At 37.9% G+C, this 26,345-nt stretch overlaps 1 protein-coding gene across 1 annotated transcript in view; it reads right to left on the bottom strand.

Annotated features, from left to right (window-relative positions):
- Positions 1–26,345, bottom strand: part of ME1 (malic enzyme 1) — a 176,467-nt gene that overhangs the window by 78,774 nt on the left and 71,348 nt on the right. The window contains exons 4-6 of the mRNA XM_061989758.1: positions 23,868–23,943; positions 22,523–22,684; positions 1,410–1,513 (exon numbers count right to left, since the gene is read on the bottom strand). Coding sequence (XP_061845742.1) covers positions 1,410–1,513; positions 22,523–22,684; positions 23,868–23,943 — 342 coding nt within the window. The remainder of the gene's footprint in view (positions 1–1,409; positions 1,514–22,522; positions 22,685–23,867; positions 23,944–26,345) is intronic.

The raw sequence follows: 26,345 nt of genomic DNA, 5'->3' as shown, positions 1-26,345 counted from the left end.
TCACCTTAGCAAGAGTATGATAATCAACAGAGATGTCACACTACAGACAAAACAACTAACAAGTCAGAAAAAGTTTGAATTATAGTTTATAAGTGCCCCAATGTAAACACGAAATAAATGACCCCACTGTAGACCACGACAGATTTAGCTGAGAATGAAGTGACTTTTCAGAAGGACAAACACAAACTGCTCAAAATTGCTCAAAATTACAGAGTTTTAAATATAATCAAGTAAAAAGAGCATGTCAACTAGACCTTGAAACATTAGTGAGATAATTTTCTGCTTGACTCTGGTGATTTACTTCACTATGAAGGACTGTGGTTCATTTTAAAGAAAAGGTGAGTCAGGGAATGTATTAAGTTCGAGATTCTTAAAGTATGGTCCATAGAGCAATTTCTAATGCTCTGATCCTTCTATTTGGAAGGTGAGAATGCATCAATTTTATCTGAAAGGGAATATGTGGAAGAGGAGCAAACACATTACAAGGTACACCCAAACTAGAAACTTCCATAACAAGACTATGAACAAGGGAGTGTCAGCATGTTTCAGACATGGAAATGAATACTACCTGCCTGCTTAAGTTTCTTTTGCATAGGAACCAGGACAAGAAGAACAGAGGTTGTGCACATCCAGGTAAGGTGTCAACATGGAATCAAAACACAAATGAGGCACAAGACTGAGGAGTTGGAAAGTCTTTCCAGGTCCCACAGCTTTGGCATGCAGATGCAGAAAATACATCCTGCTAAAGATCCTGACACTTGGGCTATTTTAGGTATACACATTGAATGTAGGACTAGAACACCAAATATTTTAACCAATAAGGAAAGCACAAGCAAATGTGCTATTTGACATGGGTGAATAACTATTTTATGCATCATGTTCTAATACTAAACTTAACTGTTTTCTGTACAGGGAAAAAAAAGAAGCAGGAGAAAGAGATGACTTGGTTTAGGTCCATATAATGACATTTAAAATCAACACACTGAAAGCTTAGTCCTGGTGTGGTTTTGGTGGGGCAGAGGCAGCAGTTGCCAAGGACGATAGCATCTTTCAGGCTGCTGACATCTATATGAAATCACAGAGACAATCACGTAGGCATGGCACTAGGCATAGAAAATCCTTAAGAAAATACTTAACAATCCAAATCACAAAAAAAAAAAAGAGTTTGAAAAACTAGTTCACTCATGTCAAGATTAGTTTTACCACTCACACACTGAATTAATAAAACTGCAATATTAAAGGCAAGAGTAGTTCAGGAAGTTCTAAACTTATACAATACTATGCTCAAAACAAAAATGATCAGCAACCTAACAGCTCTGTCTTCTCTTCATAAGATACTGACCTTTATTTCTCCCAAGATGAAGTTCACAGTGGAATTCACCAATGAATAGAGCAGATATATCACATACCTTGAAGTCACAGCTTCCATGAATTCATCAAGAAGATCATCATAGGCTTGACCTCTGATTCTCTTGTGTCTCAGCCCAATATACAAAGGATCTTTCAGCAATGACTGTTAAAACAAAAAAAGTGTTTGAGCTCTTACATGAGTAAGTTACACTAGTACCCTCTAAGTTAGTAAGAAGGGGACAACAATACAGTGTTTGAGGATTAACCCAAGCATATGAAGTACATATCCATTTATCTACCTCTATATAAAGACTGAAGAAATGCAACAAAGAGATTAAAGAAATGCCCTTTTGTATGATGGAAAAGGATCTCCTAGTCTCCAAGGAAGTGTATTGTCTCTAAGTGAAAAAGTACAAGTTTATTCTGGGAAGTCAGGTTTCAAAAGTATCTTTTAAAGCTTTATTCAGTACTTTTCTGTTTTTCCTTTACATTCTGACAGTTCTCTGGAATTTTAAAAAAAGTCTTTTTCTTTACTTTTGTCACCATGTTTCACAAATCTCTCCCATAGTCCATCATTTCAACTCTGTTAATGAGCTGATATTCAGAAAATGCTTTCTGTATTCAACATGCTAAAACATAATCAAGCCTTTGACCTTCAAAGCTTTTAAAATTACAGTTTAGATTTTAGCATTCTCCATTTCAGTTATCTATGTGATCAGTTTGGTATGATTTCTGAATGAGTCTAGGCTTCAATCTTGTACTTTTTCTTCCTTTAGATTTATGACCCAGACTTTTCCCCAGGTCAACAAAATCACAAAGCCTGTATTATTCCATATCTTCACTACTAGAACGTCTTGGTTTGGTCTCACGTATTTCCAAATTATAACTTACAGATTACTAGGTGTGTTCAAAGTGTTTTGACAATTCAGTCCAGTTACAGCAATGCCCCAGTGTCAACCCTTTTACTGGCTCTCCCAGGAACTCACTCATAAAGACACTCTTTACTATTATCTTTCACAGGCTTCTGAAAATGAGTAAGCTAATTTCTCCATTGCATACAGTGTGCAATCCTCTCACACATATCCACGTAGCTTAAAGAATTGGTAAGAAGCTTGGATAAATATTTTTTCATCCCAAAACAATTTGCAAAACTAACATGGCTGCAGAAATTTGTATATCAGCTCCAACTAGAAAAACATCACAAAGAAAAATACAGATCACCTCTTCTTCCAAGAGAGAGCCTTCTACGTGCAACAGGAAGCAACATGGAGAGCTTGCTCAGACTGCATCAGGGAATAAGAAATCTGATTTCTGCATCTTAGAGAACTGCCTAAATTCTGTTCACAGTTTTTGTTATGTTGTACAACTGAAAAATCCTCTGTGTCACAAGCCCCGGTTAAAGACAGATTTGAGCCAATACGAAACTTAAAACTTTTGGTGGTATTCTGCCATCTGGGTCATTCTGCCATATAGATCCTGATACAGACCTATAGATAGAGATGTTTGTCTCTTCTTCAATTTTCTCTCCACTTACATAAAAAAATTAAACATGTCAGACTAAAATATTTTTTTAAAAAGTCAAACAGAATGAAAAGCTGATTTTTCTAAAATCATTGCTAAATTCACCATCATTTCAGAGCTACTTCTAATATACTACTTTCAGAAGTTGATAGTTCAACTGCCACAACTGGAGAATGAATAAAGCTCAGAATTAAAATCACTTTGTAAATGAATCATAGAATGGTAGGGGTTGGAAGGGACCTTTAGAGATCATCTAGTCCCACATCCCTGCAGAATCAGGTTCACCTAGATCAGGTCACACAGGAACATGTCCAGGCAGGTCTTGAAGACCTCCAAGGAAGGAGACTCCACAACCCCTCTGGGCAGCCTGTGCCAGGGCTCCCTCACCTCACAGTGAAATAGTTTTTTTTTATGTTGAAATGGAACTTTTTGTGTTCCAGCTTCATCCCATTACCCCTTATCTTGTTGCTAGCTACTATAGAAAAAAAGGGATGTCCCAACCTCCTGACACTCACCCTTTAGATATTTGTAAATGTTAAAGAGATCTCCCCTCAGTCTCCTCCAGACTAAACAGCCTCAGCTCCTGCAGCCTTTCCTCATAAGAAAGATATTCCAGTCCCCTGATCATCTTGGTGGCCCTGTGCTGGACTCTCTCCAGCACTTCCCTGTCCCTCTTGAGCTGAGGAGCCCAGAACTGGACACAATGAAGGTGAAGTCATTACATCGTAACTATTTTATTAATTCCCCTCATGAATTCTACGCAGTTTAAATAAATAAGTATAATTTACTTAATTTATATTCTTTATAATAATAAATAATTAAGTTTAAGTAGTATATTTGTTGGCTGAAATAATTTTACCTGCACTATTCTAGGTATTCTAGCAGCAAAATCAAAATCATATGTACCTATTCCACATACTGTAGGAAAAATCACAGAATTGCAGAATCTTAAGGGTTGGAGAGACCTCAAAAGATCATCTAGCCCAACCCCCCTGCCAGAGCAGGACCACCTAGAGTAGGTCACACAGGAACTCATTCAGGTGGGTTTGAATGTCTCCAGAGAAGGAGACTCCACAGCCCATCTGGGCAGCCTGTGCCAGTGCTCCCTCACCTGAACAGGGAATAAATTTTTCCTTATGTTTCTTTGGAACCTCTTATGGGCAAGAGCTGGAGCTTAGATATCTTCCAAAGTAATTTTCCCTTTAGTATCATCTTATTTTCTTATACAATTGTCTCCAACTTTGTCGTCAAGAGCTATTTATGGAATTATTTTTTTCATTTCCTTTTTGTGTTTGCCTAGTTATTTAAAATTACCTCAGGAAAATCTTGACAGATCAAGTCTAATTTTATTTCTCTAGGAGATAAATCCACTGGAATTGCAAATGAACCGGTAAGCAATTTGAAATCTTAAGGCAAGTTTGGAAACCCTACGGGAGTCGCCTCGTGCTTCGCACCAGACTGAGCACGCAAGGTTGGAAAGCAGGATTGCAGAGCAGCAGGAGCTTCTGTCAGGAGCATCACAGTATGACTCAGAAACAGCAAAGCCATTTCTAAAATCCCTTTGCTGCAGTTTTCCATGCCAGTAGCAGAAGCCTGTATGCAAGCATACTGCATGCTCCATGGCTCAATTCAGTGTAAGGAACTGATCCCCTTTCCAACTACAGTGACTCTTCTTCCCAAATCACCTTGCTCTTTTAACATTCTGCCACAAAGTTTTTATTAAACCATGTCTGTTTTCTCTTTTTATATAACAATATTCAAAATGACAATTTTTATAGATACATATATATATATCTTTGCTCCTTTTATTTTTTATATTCTGAAGATACCTTTCTAAAACACTTTCTAGCCTGACCAAGTCATGTCAATTCAATCAAGAAGACAGGTTATGTTGGGCAGAGATTCTGTGAAACTTCAGGGGAAGTAGATGCTCATAATTCCGTCATTTAAAAAGTGCTAAAGAAGTCACAGCTTTGCATTGAAATATAGGCTTTTATGATACTTTTGCATCTGTCACCTCTGTAAGCATTTAAACCTATAGCCAGTGCTAAAACTCAGAACTCTGAAACAGCTTAATTTCTAACACTACTATAGGAATTTACTCACAGATTTCAGATGGTGAAATGTAATGTGGAATATTTAAAATAATTAATACAATGTTTCTGGGGTCTGTTTAAACTTCCAGCCTGGGAAGTCTTGCAAGCAGAGACAATTAATTCAGCGACACATCTCTGATGAAAAGCTTGGCCAGCTATATACCAAGAGTTCAAAATTCCTTTACAGCTCAGTGCATTCTGCTTCACAAACGTTACAGTTCGACAAGAAATAGCCCCAAAAAGTTCCTTTATAGTCCTGTTTGGAACAACCTATGAAGAAACCCGGGGTGGAGACAAAAGAATGAAACATTCAGCAAGTGAAAAGAACAGTGGTCACGTCTGAGCCCCGAGTGGCAAACCATTGTGGAGCTGCTCCCTTTCCAAAGGGCAGTGAAGAATGAATAAGCTGCTTAAGCACATTATCCTCTTATTCAGGTCAACACCATGCAAACCGGGTCCACAGCAGTTGGGGTTTTTTTTAGAGGGTTCACACATCTTGAGAGATTAACATTTGCTATCGACTATTTCATGGTTTTCAAAACACATTACTGAAAAGAAAGTTCCATCCTACAATCGAGTATGTCAAGCTGACATGATGATTAGGTACTTTTCCTCAAAGACCTGGGTTGCTTTTGTTCCTTGGCTTGTTGTGAAAGCTTAAACTTTGTTTTGTTTCTTTTGGAAATTGCATCTCCTTCCAAAAAACTCTGGGTTGGGTTTTTTTTCCAGGTTAGTGAGTTTGTCATGCATATTTAGATGATACTGAAGAAGTTCATGCCAGTTTATTTTTAGCACACTTACTCTAAGACTCAAAAACAAACAAACAAAAGGGTTCTAAACCATTCAGGTTTAGCAATGTGGTGCATTCAAGCTTTAAGACAAGTCAGGTTTTATGAGAATAAGTGGCTTAATTGAGGTTCTGGTACTGGAAATATCATGTAGATCTACTTAGAATTAGCTGCATAAAATAACAAAGAGTTCTTTGAAGCACCACCTGAGCATATTAAAGCTGTAATGACCTTTGGAGTTTCAAGAAAAAGGCAAGCCGTTTATACCATCTTGCTTGTGCATGCACGCTTACAGATCAGCAAACCCCTAAAGTTCAAGCAAGGCTTGAGCAGTGCACCTGGCTCTAATTTAGCTACAAAAGCCAAAACAGGGAGAAACAGAAAACTGTACACTTATACATTTCATCAGTTGAGATTGAACATGTTGAAATGTCATCTGCTCTCAGACTTGGCACTGATGTGTTTCTCTGGAACAGAGATGCATTTTAGTGAACAGCCTGAGGGAAAATTACAGGTGAAAAACTGCAAGACACTGAGCCTTAACACTTACAAAGATGGCAGCAGAGTGTCCAGAACTTCTCAGTGCCACCTAAAAATCGTTTGGTGTACAGTAATGCTTCAGAGCAGTAACTTCCTCCATGCCATTAAATGTACCAGTTTACTGTCAAAACATACTAGTTCTGCAATGGGAAATTATTTGTGGTAGAGCCACAGCTGTCAAATTAAAGGAAAATTACATTTGAATGGGACTTCAGAAGCTTTGAGACAAAGACATGCCATGTGCCAGAAATTAAACACATTTCAGAGTATAATTGGTCTAACAGGGCACACAGTTATCAAGAAAACTGGGGAAGCCCTGTTGCTTTTTCAACTGCTCATATTTGTTGGTGAAGGGCTGATAAGCACAGGGGAATTTCTATTCTCCAGGACAAACATTTCACAGTTGGTGGGTTTGGGGTTCCATAAAACTGAAATTTCACTTGATGTGAAACTTCAACCAATTAAGAGTTAGCCAGTCAGAAACAATGTCAACATTTTGGACTTAACTTCAGCTTCTATCAAAACCAATTACCCAATCAACCTGCATTCATTTCAATTTTTGGTTTTCAAGCACTATCACGCTGAATCACACTTTTGTGTCCCCCAAGAATAGTGTAGAGTTGCAAAGTGGTTTTTATGGCATTAGAAATAGTGTGTAACTTTTCAATTTATATTAAAATAAGATCCCTTTTTTTTTCTTTGAATAAGCTTATTCTGAAGTCTGAAATACCCCTCCTATGTAAAGACTAGACTTTTGTCAACACATTTGCAAAGGGCAAGGGGCCTCTCCCACAAGAAAGGGGCCTTATTCTGTTTCTCCCCAGAAGGAGGAGATCTCATTTTTGGGAGTCTTATCTAACACTAACTGGACATCCCCAACAGATAGGTACTGGCATACAGAGCATCAACTCTCTTTGCACTTTAGTTTCATAGGATCATAGAATGGTAGGGTTGGAAGGGACCTTTAGAGATCATCTCGTCCAACCCCCTTGTTAAAGCAGGTTCACCTAGATCAGGTCACACAGGAACACGTCCAGGTAGGTTTTGAAGACCTCCAAGGAAGGAGACTCCACACCCTCCCTGGGCAGCCTGTGCCAGGGCTCCCTCACCTCACAGTGAAATAGCATTTTCTTATATTTAAATGGGACTTTTTGTGTTCCAGCTTCATACCATTACCCTTTGTCCTGTTGCTAGATGCCCTCAAAGGGATCCCCTACAGAAGAGGATGTCATAAGAAATCCCAAAATAGGAGGGCAAAAAATGAATATCACGATGGATCATTCTAGGTATAAAGGAGGAAAAACATGACATGTTGGACAGTAGTTTAAAAGGTTGAGCCCAGCTGTGCTAGACTTGCCAAACCCAAGTGGCTGCCAGTACTTGAGAACAAAGATATTTTCCCATCCATAACCCTGAAAACATCAATGAAAGTTGTCTATTGTGTGTCCAGACAAAATCTAGACTTGTGATAGTGAGAGGTTTAAAAGATAACACATCTGTGATATTCTTTTGGCATCAACCTTAAATATAGTGCTTGAAGGGAATAATGTCTCTGGGAAAAAATTAAAGTAATAGCTAAAAAAATTATGCCTTTTTAACACACATATCTATTATTACCCTGATGAAGTAATATCCTAAAGTAACATAAATTACATTCTTTCAAATTCTGTTTAAAATTGCTTTATATTGTGCTAAAAAATATAGATAGTATGTTCTCTTCTGTATGTGCAGTGACTGTATACTTTTGCACAGCTACACAGATGTTTTCAGTTATTCCTCTGTAAAGGCAGGCTTGGCTTATCAAATCCAACTTGTTCTTTCCTTTCATAACGTTATTTATCAGTCCATTTGACCTTTACATCCTTTGTTTGCCTTCTTCTCGGGAAGCTTAACTTATTCCTTAACCTGAAGGGGAATTATCAGTTGTAGCTTTGACTGCTCACTGAACCCCGCTGCTCACATTCTGGCTATTTCCCACGCGTGCAGACAGCTTTACCCAGCTGAATAATTGTCAGCTACAGAGGACTTTAACAACAAAAATTTAGTAAAGCTAAAGAATGGAAAGAATTAGCTGGAAAGAATGCTTCATGAAGGAATCTTGTAACATACTATGAAATTACCACAGCCTGTCCCCAAGCAAGACACTGAACAAAGCCAGGCTCTGCCGAGGACATTCTGTGGGCTGCTTCTGGCATATATATGTGCCACCAAATAAAGACCCCAGTGTGGGAAGGCTGCAGGCAGAAGAGAGCAGCCATTCCTTCTGCCCTTTCGTATGGCACACTCTGCCTGCATCCCTCCTTCCCTTGTCATGGGTACTAGAAGGGCTTTCCCAGGAAGTTAAACTCATTCCCTTGCATGAGCATGCAAAGCTAAAGACCATTCAGACCCCTAAGGGTAACATTTACAAATATATATGTAAAATAGCCAGAACAGTGGAAGATTTTTGAGCTGTTAGTGAGGAAGCATCACGTCTAAAATCCAAAGAGAAGTTGCTGCAGCAAGAGGCAAGATACGCTTCCCAGAACCACAGAATCTAAAGAGTTGGATGGGAACTTGAAAGATCATCCAGTCCAACCTCCCTGCTAGAGCAGGACCATCTAGAGTAGATCACACAGGAACTCTTCCAGGTGGGTTTTGAATGTCTCCAGAGAAGGAGACTCCACAACCCACCTGAGTGCTCCCTCACTCTCACAGGGAAGAAATTCTTTGTGTTTCTTTGGAACCTCTTGTGTTCCAACTTGTACCCATTGCCCCTTGTCTTATCATTGACCATCACTGAGAATAGCCTGGCTCCATCCTCCTGACACCCACCCTTTATGTATTTGCAAACATGAATAAGGTCACCCCTCAGTCTCCTCCAAGCTAAAGAGCTCCAGCTGCCTCAGCCTTTCATCAGAAGGGAGATGCTCCACTCCATCATATTTTTGGCCCTTCACTGAACAATCTCCACCAGCTCCCTGTCCTCTTGAACTGAGGGGCTCAGAACAGGACACAATATTCCAGATGTGGTCTCACGAGGGCAGAGTAGAAGGGGAGGAGAACCTCTCTCGACCTACTGCTCAAAGCCCTTCTAATCCACCCCAGGATGCCATTGGCCCCCTTGGCCATGAGGGCACATTGCTGGCCCATGCTTATTCTGCTGCCCACCAGGATCCCCACTACTCTGTAACAGTTCATTCCTCAACTTGTACTTTATTTTCAAGAAGATGTTGGGCCATCAGTTCTTTAAGTTGCTCAGTGTATTGATGTCTGTGTCCATAAGTCAATCTGTGGAACCAACTAACAGATGAAAAGCTCAAGGGTTGTTGACTGACTCATTCACAGCAACCTGGAATTCACATGGCACACTTGAATCATAGAAACACAGAATGGTGGTGGTTGGAGGGGACCTTTAGAGATAATCTAGTCCAATCCCTCTGCTAAAGCAGGTCAACCTAGATCAGGTCACACAGGAACGCATCACGATGGGTTTTGAAGACCTCCAGAGAAGGAGTCTTCACACCCTCCCTGGGCATGATAGAGTTTTTCCAATAAGTTTTCATTGGTATTAAAAAAAAATAAAATCTTGCAGTTAAATTAATTGGAGAATGTAGCAAAAACTGCCCTGTGCATCTTGTTGTTTATTGGTAGTCTATGGTAGTTTCCAATTAGAGAAGACTTGGGAGTTCAGCTCTACAGTGAAGGAAACCGCAGACTACATCTTTAATTAACAAGGGATAAAGAGACAAGGTATAAAAAAATAATGGACTCTCTCTGAAATTTAAAAACCAGCCTGGTCCTCTCCCTATGAATTTTTCTTTCTTCCTTAGACACAACACATCAGTCCCATTGAACACTGCTTTTTGCCTCAGGAAGTTACAAATGATTTTGCAACCGAAGAGCATCACCGTAATGTCTAAGATAGTACTGCTGCACTAATTCATGCTGGCATATGATCCACAGCCAGAACCATATATAGCAAAGTTAGTCAAGGAGATTACAGAGGCCTAACACATTGAGTTGTTTTGTGGGGTTTTTTTTCCTAAATAAAACAAACAGCAGGATAAATACTCTGCATTACATTTAACAGTCTCAATCCTAATGTTAACATCTGTCTGCAGGGGTAGGAACAATGTCAATTTCACAAATGCCTGTAATTTGAGTTGGAACTTGGAAGATGCTCAGAACCATAGTTTCAGAGCAACATTTCACCAGACACAATTTTAGAATGCATAACTCTTTTTATACAGTAAAACTGAAAACAAATGACTGTCTGCATGCCAGTGGCATTTCTTGAAAAACTTAATCATTTGCCTATTGAGAAAACAATAGCCTTGAAGACTCTGGCACTGTTTAGGACTTCAGCAGATTATGCTCTATATAATCATTAATATTTTAATATACAAATAATAATCAGAAAGCAAAGAAACCTGAGAAGTTTCTTGCATTTTATGAATATAATTTTCACACCACCTAATAAGAAACCTCCTAATACCCCTGCTTTCCATAAAAGAATCCCAGAAAAGGCTTAGACCAACCATTAAGTTCTCTACACAACTGACATTCAACAGTTAATATCTGTCGTTTCTTCTTCATGAACCTCAACAGTTCCACGGCTAAAGTCTCAGGGACAAAATAGTACTCACAGTATCTTACATAATACACTAAAATCAAGACTAGCTTAAGTGAAACTTTTTTCCCTGTAAAGTCACCAGGAGTGTAGCTATCTTAATAAATTATCTTCTTCAAGATATAAATGCTTGTTGTGATTCAAACACTTTGAATGCATCAAACTTTCCTACATCATTTTTTTGTGAAGCAACACATAGCACTTCCTTTATTTTCATTTCCAAATTTCGTTGGGGACAGACAGATGAAATGTCTGAATGAAAGGAGTCATCTAGGTTTTGAAACCAGATCAAAAAACTCCAACAATCCATCAACACCAAAGTGAATCAGAGAGGAGCAAAGACTTATTCTTTTGAAATGACATAGAATCACAGAATGGTAGGGTTGGAAGGGACTTTTAGAGATCCCCCTGCTGAAGCAGGTTCACCTAGATCAGGTCACACAGGCATGTGTCCAGGTGGGTCTTGAAGACCTCCAAGGAAGTAGACTCCACACCCTCCCTGGGCAGCCTGTGCCAGGGCTCTGTCACCCTCACAGTAAAATAGGTTTTTCTTATATTTAAATGGAACTTTTTATGTTCCAACTTCAACCCATTACCCCTTGTCTTGTTACTAGATACCATAGAAAAAAGGGATGTCCCAACCTCCTGACACCCATCATTTAGATAACATGGATCTTAATAACATCAGTAAAGTATTGCGTTTAAGTAATAATATTGAAAAGAATGACTTCTTAATAATTTTCCTTCATCTGATAAATGACAAAGATAACAAACTTTAAGACTTTTTTAAAGATTTCATTGTCATTCATCTTTAATATTCTATTAATAAAAGGATTTAGTAATATTCTATCAGTTCACACATTTTGACAGCACATAAAGTGTGTCTTGGGTCCACCATGCAGTTAATTTTACAGAATTTTAACATATCAAAGATACACCACGTACAAGACTGAAAACCATGTTCTATTGTATCAGTACATTTGATTTCTATGTCAATAGTTCTGATACTTTGCTTTGCTTTTTTCACTCACATAGAACTATAAATCCCCATCACTTCTTGTGGCCTTTTCTCTGTTCTATTAAGCTTATGTCTATTTCATTTACTTCCAAAGGCTACTCTCATATCATCCTTCACCAAGATGTCTTAGACTCTGACATCCCTGTCTCCTGTCATGTTCTTCACTGAAGCTAAACGGGTTGGGCCTCTTCCTACAGAAACAAGTCACATCAACAATGTGTCTTTGACTGATTGGCAATTATGAAACAAGTCTGGTGATACTGTTTCAATGCTGGTATCTCAGCTGTTGACTATGTATCTGTCCCGACATCACAAGCAAAAAGGGAAGAGTAGTTCCGGGCATGAAGTAGATTGGCTTAGTGAAAGGCCAACACTGTAAGAGCATATTCATGAACAGCAGGTGGCACATTTTGTCCCAGACACTAAGTTGACTTCTGTGGAGGCATAAATGATGCATATTATCCAACCTTTTGTGATAACAGCTATATTTAAGGCTCATTCCTTCTACTCTATCACCTGTCAAAATGCTGAGAAAGCAGCCAGCAGTTACTATTTCAGAAAGAATGGAAGCCAACCCAAACAAACACTATCTGTTGCTGTCTTCTGAGTATGAAGAGTTGGAAATGTTTAATGTATCTTGAAACAACGTCTGCCATCAGTTTGGTCTATGAATATTCATGCATGCTATCCAAAATAAGCATTTCCAGATATTCATTTCTGCCCTCTTTTATAGAATGCCTTGTGATGAAAAGTGAAGTAAGAAGAAACAAAATGGACTGACAGAACTGCTGGTAACATCAGTATACAGCTTATTCCTCCTCATGTCAGCTGAAACTGAGACATAAATCACATATCACCATTTTTGTTCTTTCTGCAGTGTTAGGTTAATGGGTAGACTCAATGATTTTAAAGGTCTGTGAGCACACAGACCGAAATGATTCTATAATTCTAATTTCTTGGGTCTTAAGAATTATTGCTGGTATGCTGTCTGGTAAATGTGAAAAGCTAAAGCATCCTCTGACTTTGTCACATTTTTCATGGTTTAATGAAATAGAGTATTGCACAAAAGAAATATTAATAAATAACATATTTCATAAAAACAGATGCGCAGTCTCAGAAAAACAATACCATATATTCCTAGCCAAAATGGCAAAGTAACAGAAAATTGCTGAGGTCTACTCTAGGTGGTCCCTCTCTGGTAGGCTGTTGGACTAGATGATCTTTTTAGGTCCCTTCTGACCCTTAAGATTCTGGGATTTAATGATTATGTGAGGTCTTCTCATGCACTGAGTAGTAGAATGCCATTTCTCAAAGATACAAAGAGTTTGTTTAAGGAGAAGTTGACATAAGATCAAAACCAAGTTTTACTTTGTGTAGAAGCCTCCCAAACCACAAGGCAGCAACATGTAAGAGAAGCAAGTGAAGTGCAAATGGCTATGAACTCACATTACCTAAGTTGGATATTTCATTACCTAAGATAGTCTCAGCTATTTTTATAGTCAATAGACCAAAGAAGATAGCTTTAAATTACATTTCATCTGACCAATTTGAGACTGCTGCTTTACAAAAAGAAACATCTGGTCCTCTTCATAAACTTAGCCTAAGGAGATTAGCTCAGGTTCAGATGACTCAAGCTCTCCACTTCTTTCTCAATCATGCTGAGTTTACCTACTGTGGAGATGGGGCCCAGGACTCTCAAGACTAATAATTAAAACCATTAATTAAATAACCAATAATTAAAATCCATTTCAGTGAATCTAAAGGATGGGGAAGATAAAGGAGAGCAGGCAAAAAAAATGCTGCTTAAGTGAGTATACTAGAAAAGTCTAGATTTAGGTTTAGTACACGTGCAACATACAGAGGTTGGTTTGTTACAAGAAGATTGCAAACAGTAGTATTTGCAAAACATTCTAGTATTTTGACAAAGCATAAGAGAACTTTAATCAGAGGCCATATAGGATGATGGTGTATGTAAGTCTGACACTGAGATATATAATCACAGAGTCACAGAATGGTAGGTGTTGGAAGGGATCTTTAGAGATCATTTAGTCCAATCCCCCTGCAAAAGCAGGTCCACTTAGGTAAGGTCACACAGGAACATGTCCAGGTGAGTTTTGAAAACGTCCTGAGAAGGAGCCTCCACACCCTCCCTGAGCAGCCTGGGTCAGGTCTCCCTCATCCTCACAGTGAAATAGTTTTTCCTTACGTTTAATCAGATCTTTTTGCGTTCCAGCTTCATCCCATTATCCCTTGTCCTGTTGCTAGGTACCATAGAAAAAAGGGATGTCCTAGCCTCCTGACACTTACCATTTAGATACTTATAAATATTAATGAGGGGTCCCCCCAGTCTTCTCTTCTCCAGACTGAACAGCCCCAATTCCTGCAGCCTTTCCTCTTAAGGAAGATGCTCCAGTTCCCTGGTCATCTTGATGGCCCTGAGCTGGCCTCTCTCCTGAATTTATGTAACATGCAGTTAAAAAGACAATATTATCTTGAAAGCCTCATTTAACTTAATTGTACCAGAACAATTCCATGAGTTTCAAAAACTGCAGTAAACTTTTTTTGTATAATGACAACAGTAAGCCCTGGATAATAAACAAACAAACAAAGACAGTGATCTCTTTTTCTTAAATTATTTCAAAAGGACTCTAAGTATTTTTGCTACTGAAAGGAAATGTAGATCAATAAATTTTTCATCCCTGTACTAGGGCAAAAGGAGATGAGTGTTTTAATACTAGTCATGCAAACAAGAAGGAATATCTTTCTATATTATAGTAAAGAACAAAGCCTATTTTAAGTGAATGCAGCATTAAACAAAATGCTGATAGTGTACATACTATGAAACTAAGGAAAAATATTTAAACAGAATAAATATCTAAAAGTCAAGCCCACTCATATTTGGTGAAACTTTTGGTACTCCTAGCTGCTGACCTATGCCTAAGAAAATATGAGAAAAGCATCTAAATGAAAACAGGGGAGGTGATGTAATACATTCCCCTGGGAACACCATGGTAAAGAAGAGCAAATTATTTTTTACAGAAGGTACAGAAGAAATAGTAATTTTTTAAAAAATTGCATTAAAGGATGGACAAAATGGAAGACAAACTCAAAGATTCTTCAAAAGGCAGTTTTAAAAGACTGAAACACACTGGAAACATCAGTATCTTAAGTAAATTTAAATTCTCAAGATTCCATCCCTGGAACTCCATCTCAGCAACATGCTGCAGTCACTTCAGTCAAGGGTTTTAGGCCACAGAGGGTTACAAAAGCCTTCCTATCTAAAGCCATATGCAGTTTTGAGGATATACTTGAAAGTCTAAATTAGAAGATTTAGTATTTGAATATTCAAGTAAAGAAAAATTAACATTCAGATTTTTTATTTGCAGAAGTGAATTCTGAAATACAGCAACATCCACTACCAAAACCAATGAAAATAACTGTGTAAAATGCACCATCAGCAAATCACTTCCTGATTTCTTTCAAGAAAACCATGATGCAAGAGGCCTCTTTGAATGTTATGGAACTGTATTTTTAAGGCTACCTAACAGATAATGTTAACTGCTCACACTGATTTCCTTACATTTACTCAAAGCTGAGGCCCACCTCAGCAGGACTTTGAGCTCTTACTGGCTCAAGAAGAAAAGCCAACAGTGACAAATGAGCCATTTTACTTTCCTAAGACTAAAGACAGCAACTGCTTGGCCAGTAGGCTTTTCTATCCTTTTCTTTACTTTCTTTCTTGCAGTTATTGTCTGTTAACACTCTGTGAGCACTTCTTGATGCATCTTGTCAGTGAGCATGTTTGCACACATTACATTGGATATATCTGGGGAAAAAAGAGAGTCTGTGAAAATTGATTATAGCTCTCAGAATAAATCTGGACAGAAGGTAAAGAAACATATGGAGGAAATAAAAGCACAGACAAAAGTTAGGTGCGTGCTAACATGCAGAATGACACGTTTAACAAGATTAAAACAGGAAATGTGGTTTCCAAATAAAACACAGTATTGCAAAATACAGACTATTCTGTACAATAAAGGCCTCTCTGTCCAGTAACAATTTAACATTTCTGTTGATGATAGGGCCCTGTTAAAATACAGAACTTTCTAATAGCCCAGATATATTATGTGAACCCTATGCATGATGTAACGGACGTATCTGTGTGCTCACAAACACTCCCACATAAATGAATGCCAGGTCTGAACATGTACCTATGGCTAGATTGAGATGGGAATAACTAGCATTTACTGTGATTATTGAAATATGCTCATGCATTCTGTTCCTCATTATCAAAATCTGTATGTAAAGCTCTGTGCCAGTCCACACATCCCAGGGTGCACCTCACTGGCTCAGCAACACAGGTGCAATGAAGTTTCATAGGAAATAGAATCAAACAAACTCTTGATCCACAGAGAAATAAATACTGAGGCATGCAAACAAAATGCTGGAATCAGCTTTAGGATTTAAAGGATAATCCTCCTCTACTAAATATGTAAAGTAAAACCCCAAACTAGTGCATTCCAGTATTTATTATTGAGTTTGGAACATCTCATCAATGTGAATCCTTGGAGTAGAAAAGGTTTGGGCCCAAGCTGGTAGTGCATTGTGACAGAGGGAACATATTTGACATATTATTGTAAGGAAAAAATAAAGTTTCTTTTATCCTGTGAAGAACTCGTCTCATGTCTACAACAAAGAGAAAACTAGTCAGGCTATGAAAATATTAATGAGAGGAAAACAGCAGTGGTAACATATGACTTACAAAGGCCAACTGGAAATTTTAAATAGACATGAGTACAAAAATTATGATATGTATAAAAACCCAAAGAAGACCTGAGGGACATTAGCATTCTACAATGATATGCTTCTAATAGAAGGAAAAACTTCTTCAGTATGAGGGTGAGGGAGCACTGGAAGGGGCTGCCCAGATGAGTTGTGGAGTCTCCTTCTCTGGAGACATTCCAAACCCATCTGGACGAGTTCCTGTGTGACCTACTCTAAGTGGTCCTGCTCTGGCAGGTGGTTGGACTAGATGATCTTTCAAGGTCCCTTCCAACCCCTAAGATTCTGTGATTCTGTAATGTGCAACAGATAGAGCATTCATTAGAGCATTCATATCTAGCTAAAACTCCTCTGTAATAATAAAAATGACATTCCATTTAAATATTTAATGATAATATAGGTGTTTTCCTTCAGGTTTTTTTATCTAATGACCTTTCCAGTGTGTATACTTCATGACTGCATGATTAACTATGTCCTTCTATGCCATCTACAAACTGTTACCCAGGATCTGGACCATTTTTGGCAGCAAATGAACTTTTATATTAAAATGTAGATGTTCCACAATAAACAGTAAATATTTTAAATAAATACAGAAATATTATATCTTAAAAATATACACAATTACTGTGTATCTAAAAACCTCCTATTTTGATGACACAGTGTCATTTGTATTTCAGAAATACTCAAAACTACTAGGGAACACACTGGAGAATATATAACCTAGAAATGAGATTCCCATATATGCACCAGATACAAAAATACACCCTTTTTATACAGACAGGAGCAATCTCTACTCACAGAATTCAGGAAATGTTACTGCTATTTTACAGTAAAACTATCCCTGAAATATCATCTCTAATTCTAACAACTGTAATTCAAGGGGAAGGCAAAAGGACCTTTTTAAATCCAGAGAGCATAAACCTTCCATAATACATCTACTACACAAATAACTGTATGAAAGTGCCACCTATATACTATTGATATTGTATGCCAATATCAATCGACATACATATGAATGCCAATTTTAGCTACATTTCATTTAGAAGGCCCTACAGCTGTACACAATTTAAATTGTTTGATAAGATATGAAATTTATGCAAAAACTGAACTGACCATCATGATTCATCTGTATATTAATGGCATATATATATGACCAGCCAGCTATTTAACCATGTCTACCCAGGGCAAAAGGTTTGTATGTTCAGCTTCTTTAAAGCCATCAAAGCTGCAGCTGGAGTGACTTCTAACACATGAGCAATCCTTATAGCTGGCACGAGGCAAATCGCAGAGATTTTCTTCCAGGACATCAAGATGCCTTCTGCTAGAAACCATCTATGTAAAAAAACTCTTCCAAGACCATATATCTTGGTCTTTCCACATTGTGTTAAGTACCATTTACAAGAGCTGAATGCTTTCTACCTAAGCTGAAAGTTATGGTTAATGGTTTACGTTTAACTGCTAACACACAATTAATCTTTCCAAAGCTCCCACACTGGCCATTGCCAGTATTGAATTTACACATGTAGTGAGTCCAGGACGGCTCTGGCAGTCCTGAACTTGTCAGAGCTTCTCTTGTGAAGTACCAAATAAATACAGTTCTCATTCCTCTGCTAAACATTCATTATTAGATTAAGATTTTTATGGTCAGAAGAAATCCTTTCACCACTGCTTTGACTTCTATATAATGCAAGCCATCAGGCTTTCCAGATTTCATTCCTGCTTTGGCTGGCTAATAGTACTTTAACTAAACCATGTCTCATCTATGACACTTAGACACTAAAAATATTGCCTCAGAGGCATTGATAAAGATATTGAACATTGCAGAGCCAACAGAAAACATTGAAATACCATAAAACCACAACTGTTTTACTATTCCTCACAGAAATATGTTTTAAATTGCATTTTCCCTAGTAACACAGGAGCCCTGCTTTGTTTTATGATTGATCTAGTTTCTTAGCAGGAACAGGATGAATTGAAATATCTTAAAGCAAAAAGCAGGAGTCAACCAAAAATCTGTAAACTCAACTTTAGCACTAAATTAAACTTGGTTTTAGTAAGTCCATGTTAATCAGCAATAGTTATTTTACCCTCAATTCTTCATTAGTTTAACGTTCTGATATGGTTTAGGCCTGGCTGTCAACAAAACACCACATAGCCACTCAATCACTCCTCTCTCTAGTGGGACAGGGAGGAGAAAACCTAACAAATGGCTTGTGGGTCGAGCAAGAACATAGAGGGATCACTCAGCAATTATGGTCATGGGCAAAACAGACTTGTTATAGGGAAAAATATCGATTTCATTTGTTACCAAAATTCTTTCCCTCTTTCATCCCCAACAGTGCAGGGGAACAGGGAAAAAGGGTTGTGGTCAGTTCATTACACGTTGTCTCTGCTGCTCCTTCCTTCTCAAGGCAAAGACTCATCAAACTCTTCCCCTATGGCAGTGTGGGATCCCTCCCATGGGAGATTGTCCTCCATGAACTTCTCCAACTTGAATCCTTCCCTCCCAGGCTGTAGTTCTCTGTGAACTGCTCCAGTGTGGGACCCTTCTGCAGGGTGCAGTCCTTCAGGAACAGACTGCTCCAATATGGAGTTCCCATAGGGTCACTGCCTCGTTCAGGCAATCACTTGCTCAGGTGTAGGGTCCTCCCCAGGCTGCAAGTGTATCTGCTCCCCCATGGCCTCCATGGCGGCAGGGGGAGGGTCTCACCATGGGCTGCAGGGGAATCTCTGCCTAACAGCCTTAGTCTCCTCCAAGCTGAAGAGTCCCAGCTCCCTCAGCTCCACTCCCTTAATCGTCTTTGTGGCCCTGCACTGAACTCTCTCTAGCAGCTCCCTGTCCCTATCCCTACACTGACTTAAGCATTTTGACACATTTTCAAAGGTTTTGTTTAGCATATTAATTTGCTGTTAGTAAAATGGTTAGTAAGATTTCTTGCCAAGACAGATCAAACTGACATTTTAAAAAATATATATACGATATTTATACTGACAGTCTCACCATCAAGGCAAAGCATCAGGAACAACAGAAAACCTCATTCTTGCTTTGTGTAACTAACATTACGTTTCCTTCCTTTACTGTCTTTTGGTTTTTTATTGCCTAAAAACCAGTTTTTCAACTTGGTTTTCATTATTTTTGCTGGTCTGGGGTTTTTTTTTGGTTTTTTTAAACTGCTGGTTTTCACATCCCTGTAAGCCAGGTTGATGTTTAACCAATAGGCCTTGATTATTTTGTGAGAGTTTAACAACATGTACCATCCTCACACTTGAAAAATACATGGCTACTGGGTAAGACACAACTTCTAGTGAGTTTGACATGGACTGCACTAAATAAATAAGACTCCAAATAATGTTTTAAATGCTTTGGATAAAAATGACTTATTAGTGACAACTTGGCTCCAATTTGCCAATGACTTAAGAAACAGGCATATTATTTTTGGCAGTGGTCAACACTACTTCTCTTAGATGCTCGGTCCCACACTGATTACATGGCACAGTTTACTAGATTGGTCACGCAAGTCTTTCTACTAGGTCAGTTTTAACTAATAAGTAAGCAGTTTACATTTCTCTTGCTTATTATGTAGGCAGCTGTATAAAAATGCTTGATTTGTCTCTCTTCTCCTCCCTTGTTTTTATGAGTAGCTGAAAAACACCACAGCTAAAAATATCTCTGCTAAAACTAACACTTATAACACTTTTAATTAACATCAGAAGCCGAGTTGCTCCTCAGTTACTGTTTTAGGTCCTGTACAAAACAAAACAATACAAGATGAGAATCTGTGAAGTTTTTCTTGCAATCTGCTTTAGAGTAAGAATTAATCTTTCTGGAGAATTTGCAGGTTGTGTACAACTGCATTAAAGTTGCCAAAAATACATTTTGTAAAACTTATTTTAAAGCAGTGAGGCCCCTGCAAAATGGGAAGAGGAACTAATCTAAATGGAAAACATCTGCATGTTTCAAAAGACATGTTCAGCATAATTATTATTTATATGTGCTCAAGTTAGGAAGAGTGATTTCTATTGTGTCTTACTATGGAAAATCTTGGCTAGAGTAAGAAAATCCAGCATAAAAGTATAGTTATTTGTCCAAGACGTTTAGATTTTAAGATAAGGAATTGCAGTGCAATTTCACATCAGCTTGACCTAATATAACCAGCTTAGCCAGCAAAATGTGATCACTTTTTGGTCACTTCAGTCTTCTGCAGTGGCTCACCATCTGGTTACACAAACACTAGCATTAGAGGGAACAGGGATGTGCTACTGGGGGAAGGGGAGGGTGTTAGAGAAAAGAAATCAAGTGAGCTGGTAATCCCAGATCACTGACTTTGATTAAAGTAGTCTGGGAGCTAGCCAAGCTTCTATTAACAAAAATTATCAGGCTCATTTAGTGTCTTCAGTCAAGGGGTACAGTAAAAAAATCCCACTTGTTTATAACCCAACAGCAGATTCCAGGGATCCCATTCCCAGTTACAGCTGTTGGATTAATGCTTAAACATTTGATCTGCCAGTTCTCACTGGAAAAAGCTACCAAACATCTAAGTTTTGATGTAGTCTAGCATGACTCTGAAAGAGTAGTTCATCGAATCATAGAATGGTAGGGTTAGAAGGGACTTTTAGAGATCATCTAGTCCAAACCCCCTGCAGAAGCAGGTTCACCTAGATCAGGTCACATAGGAATGTGTCCAGGCAGGTCTTGAAGACCTCCAAGGAAGAAGACTCTACAACCCCTCTGGGCAGCCTGAGCCAGGGCTCCCTCACCCTCACAGTGAAATAGTTTTTTCTTATATTTAAATGGAACATTTTTGTGTTCCAGCTTGATCCCATTACTCCATTGACCATAACTCACTCATGATTCACGGCCTTGGCTTCTCTCATGCTGCTGACTTCTCTCTCCTGCAAAGCACCAGATGAGCATAAAAGACACTGATCTGTAAGCTCATACAACTCCTTGTATCTGCTATAGCACTCAAAAAACACAACAAAAATAAATCTTTCTGCAATTTCCCATTCATTAAAACTTAGTTTAAGGTCTCTTGTACCAGTAAATTTAGCTGGGGATTTTAGAGTGTTGGGCAATATGTGCATATCTGAGCTTAATACACACCTGGGCAGGAATGAAAACACTGACATAAGCAGTCCTGTCCTACACTGCTAACCACTGTGCTGGCTGGAGACTACAACAGGCTCAGCCTCTACTTCCACTGTATGACAAAACTGAAGCAGTTCATAATATGGTCCTAAAATAAGAAGTCAAATTCTGAAGTAAAACAACAAAATGCATTCTCCTGATCCAAAGGTGAATATTTCAGAACACCAACAAATCCCTGCTCACACAATCTTTATGCATCGTTTAATAATTTAGGTTTGCCACTCTTTCGTACTCATTGAACTGTTTAGTCAGAAGAATGGTGACATGAAAGTTGAGCAACTGGTACTGGGTAAGTATGTTTTGCTATTCGTGTGTGTGTGTGTATATACATATATATATATACATAGAGAGAGAGATATCTTTTGAGAAAGTAATGCACTATCAAAACTTAAAAAGTACAATGAAACCCAAAATTCAAAGCCTACTGTAGTATCAGAAGAAACTGATACAACCAAGTGCCTAGAAACATTAAAGAGTGGATTAGATAACCATCTCTGCTGCTCAAATTAGCTACTGCATTAGGATGAGGTATTTTCCATAGGACCTTTTAGTTTGCACATAATCAAAGACAGCATCATAACAAAGAAAAACAACTTTCTGCAATCAGACTTTTATACAGCTCCTTTCAAACAGCTAATACTCACTACCACTCTGAAAAGGATTTACCTCATTATCTGTTCCCACATCCAGCATCACTGGTAGACATTCGTGAGGTTTCACTCCTCCGCAGGCCGTATAAAGTGCCAGTTTACCAACTGGAATGCCCATTCCATAACAGCCAAGGTCTCCAAGGCCAAGAATACGTTCTCCATCTGTCACCACAATAGCCTGGAGGAAGAAATAAAAGCACTGTAAAAATAATTTCTCTGCTTATATGTACTAAGTATTCCATTACCTTCTTATCATAACGTTCTTATTGTCATAGAAAAATTCTAACAGGTATAAACAAATCAATAGTATGACAAATGTCTATAATTGTTTTATTGTATTTCACTGTGGCTTTGTTACACTATTTTAGACTTTCTTCACTTTAAGTATGACTTTCATATAAACCTTTTAAGAACATGAGAGTGATTTAGTATTACATTTCAAGGGAACTGGCATTGTTCCCTTTTACATTTTTCTGTCAACAGTATGAAAACAGAATAGGAAGGGAAAGGAAGTTATCCACAAAAACAGAAGAATCTCAGACTCCTGGGTTTTGTCATGGCCATTTTCAGTAGAACCAGAGCCAGCCACTCCTTCTGGCCTTTGACAAGCCTGTCTACAGCCACCTGGTTCTTACCCTTCAAAGATGTATTTCTTCTTCCCTTGAGCAAATAACACACTCCATCATACTTATACATGTGAGGAAGTATGTGTTTTCATTGATATAAATACAATTACTCAGTAAACCCCACTAAAACCATCTGCACTAAAAAGGAAGATTTTTCATAGCAAAGGACACAGGTGCTTACTATGGCAAACAGCTAACAACACAATATGCCCTTATCATACTCTGTTACAAGCCATTTTACTTGGGAACTGATCGTTTTTTGTGATAGAGCTCACCAGATATCAATTGTGGAAAACTATTAACCCAAAAAGTAGAATGGGCTGCCAGGAGATCTCATGTAGTCTCCACCAAAACCCATGGGCTGGACACAGCCCTGAGTAACGTGCCCTGGCTGACCTTGCTTGAGCAGAAGGATGAGCTAGATGATCTGCAGAGGTGTCTTCCTACCTCAACCACTCTGTGATTCCCTGAAATGCAGAAAAAGCATTCAGAGGGTTTTTTTTATGCACAATATTGAATGTAATTGATCAATTAATTGGTAAAGGATGCCTAGAGGTAAACAAGTAAGGATTTAATAGACTCAGACTTTGGCTGTAACAGCATTGTTTCTATTTAAAAAATGAAGAAAGAAACCACTGAAATCCAGTTGATTAAAAGCTTACAAAGATATCTTAACCGAGTCACCTTTGATGCAAAACAGTGCCAGCTTTGTCATGCAACTGAAATTACAATTACCTTGATGATACTTTCTGGCCAGGATTTAAGCATTGTAGCAATGTGTCCCCGGTCATGGATAGTAATAAAAAGACCTCTGCAAATAAAAAGAAAACCTTTTCATATAAACAGGCAATTAAATACTTTATTATAAATCAAGTAAATAATAAATTAACTCTATACACATGTGTTTCCAACTGAAATAGATTCAACCCAATAATAAGCACTCTCTTTTGTATGAATGAGTAAATTAAATGTCTGCAGGTAGTCATAGTCAGAGTTCATGTAACAAGTGAAGCTTCACTGAACAGTGTAAACCTGTAAGAATCACTTCTGAAAAGTGTAAAGTTTGAGTTTTAAAGCTCATTGTCTCACACCACAAAATGTGTTCATGACAACAATCACTAGTGTCCCTGCAGTCCTAATGTTTACAGACAAGAACAGGCCCAAGTTCTAAACAATGAACAAAACTTGAAATAATTCACATATTATCATTACCTAAAATAGTTTAGAAGTATTCATTTATGTGTTTAGAAAGCAGTCTGACTATTTAATTAGATTGCTCCTTTGACACCTACAAAACTGTGAAATTGTCTTCTCTATATGAAAATTTCTTTGATTTGAAAGCACGTAGCATATCTTACAGTGCTGGGCATACCAAATTCTTACTTTGAAGACTGTAAATTGGTCTTCAGTTCCACAAATACCAAAGAGTATAAAACAAAATTAGATAAATGTATAAAACCTATTTCATTTCTTTATTTATTAAAGGAGCAGCATTCATAGAGTATCTTAACCTACTCTTCAGCATTTTTATTCTTCGTTCATTTTACTTGACATTCAGATACACATCCAGATCTACTCAGATCTAATTTAATTCCATTTTTATTCTATTTTTATCATGTGAGATAGCAGAAAAAAATTTCCCACTAAATTCAATCTCCAAAAACCAGGAAGGAAACATCAATGAAGAAGCAGATGCAAAAGATGCTTTCTTGTAATTAAATTTTGCATTAATAAGTACAAGGAGTTAATTCTGGACTTAATTCTAAAACATTTCATCCATCTATTTTAAAAATTGTAATATAAAAATCAGAGAAAAGTACCTAAAAATAATGTAAATCTAAGTCTACTACAATATCTCCATATTCATAGAAGTGGGTACGTGTCCATGCGAGTTTAAATAAAACTGCTAAGTCAGGGAAACGCCTGTTAGATATGACTGCAAGTATTCCAAGTCAAGCAAAACCTTTCTTGCAGTCTTAAAAAATGTATTGGTCAGGACACAAAAACGAGTCCAAATGTTATATTTAAATAAAACATTTCTACATTTCATGTGTTCCTATGTGACCTGATCTAGGTGACCCTGCTTCTGCAGGGGTTTGGATTAGATGATCTCTAAAGGCCCCTTTCAGCCCCTACCATTCTATGAGTCTATATTTATATAGAGAAATAATCATGTGATCTATATTTTATATTGAATTTTGTATTAAATTTCATTTAATACTTGTATCTTCTTCCTCTTTTTACGTTGAAAACATAAAACTGAAATAGTTTATTATTTTGAACAAAAGGCAATATAAGACACGTTGCAATTAACCATAGTATTTCTTAATATTAAAGCTAATGCTTCAGAAACAGAAGCTGCAATCTCAAGTAGCTAATTCAATAAAAATTGGCATGTTCTAAAAGAAAAATATATAGGTACTGCATAATGAAAAACCCAATCAGATATTTTTAACAGTTTAATTTCATTTTATGCATTTCCCCCCTAGAAATGGAAATTCTCTGATCCTGGTATGCCCAGTAATTCTCTTCTGAATCAATGTCTCCTGCTCAGAACAAATGCACCAGATTGGATGTTTTCCTCTGTCAGTTATTTCTTACTAAGTAATGTCTGTTAGCAGATGAATTCTTCCACTCCTGTGGAAGTGACAGTCCTTGGGGGAGGGCAGGTTAATATTTAAAGCTCACACAGTGGTATTTACAGCTGACAAACATTTCTATTTGTGAGACAGCTACCTCAAAAAAAGATGGCCCTAACAGTGAAACGCCACAGAGTAGTAAAGCAAAATAAATACAGATGCTTCCTTTCTGATGTATTGTACAGAAAGCCATTTTACCAATTACTGTGTAAACTCTTAAATCATAAAATATAGTTTACCAAAACTGATCGACTCAGAGTCAGTCGACTGTGAGAGATCTGTGTGTGAAAGGAAATGAGGAGTGCAGAAGGAAAGTCATATAGAGGCATCATCCCTCTCCTTCTCCCCGCCCTCCAATTTACACTGACCTAATAGATTTGTGTTAAATGAAGCAAGATTTTGTATTGATTTTCTAAAAAGCCAGAGCCCAGCCCAATGTGGTTAAATGACCTCTTCCTTGCAAGCTAGGGATAGAGGTCTCCATGGAATAAATTCCTTGGCAGAGGAAAATAAAGGCAGAGTGGCTGCTCCAGAAGGCATTTTGTTAGAACATTTGTAAGGACCTTTGAAAAAG

This window comes from Colius striatus, chromosome 2 (genome assembly GCF_028858725.1).
Source record: "Colius striatus isolate bColStr4 chromosome 2, bColStr4.1.hap1, whole genome shotgun sequence".
Classification (NCBI taxonomy): domain Eukaryota; kingdom Metazoa; phylum Chordata; class Aves; order Coliiformes; family Coliidae; genus Colius; species Colius striatus.
The sequence above is the reverse complement of the archived record's forward strand: the minus strand, read 5'-3'. Positions and strand labels throughout refer to the sequence as shown.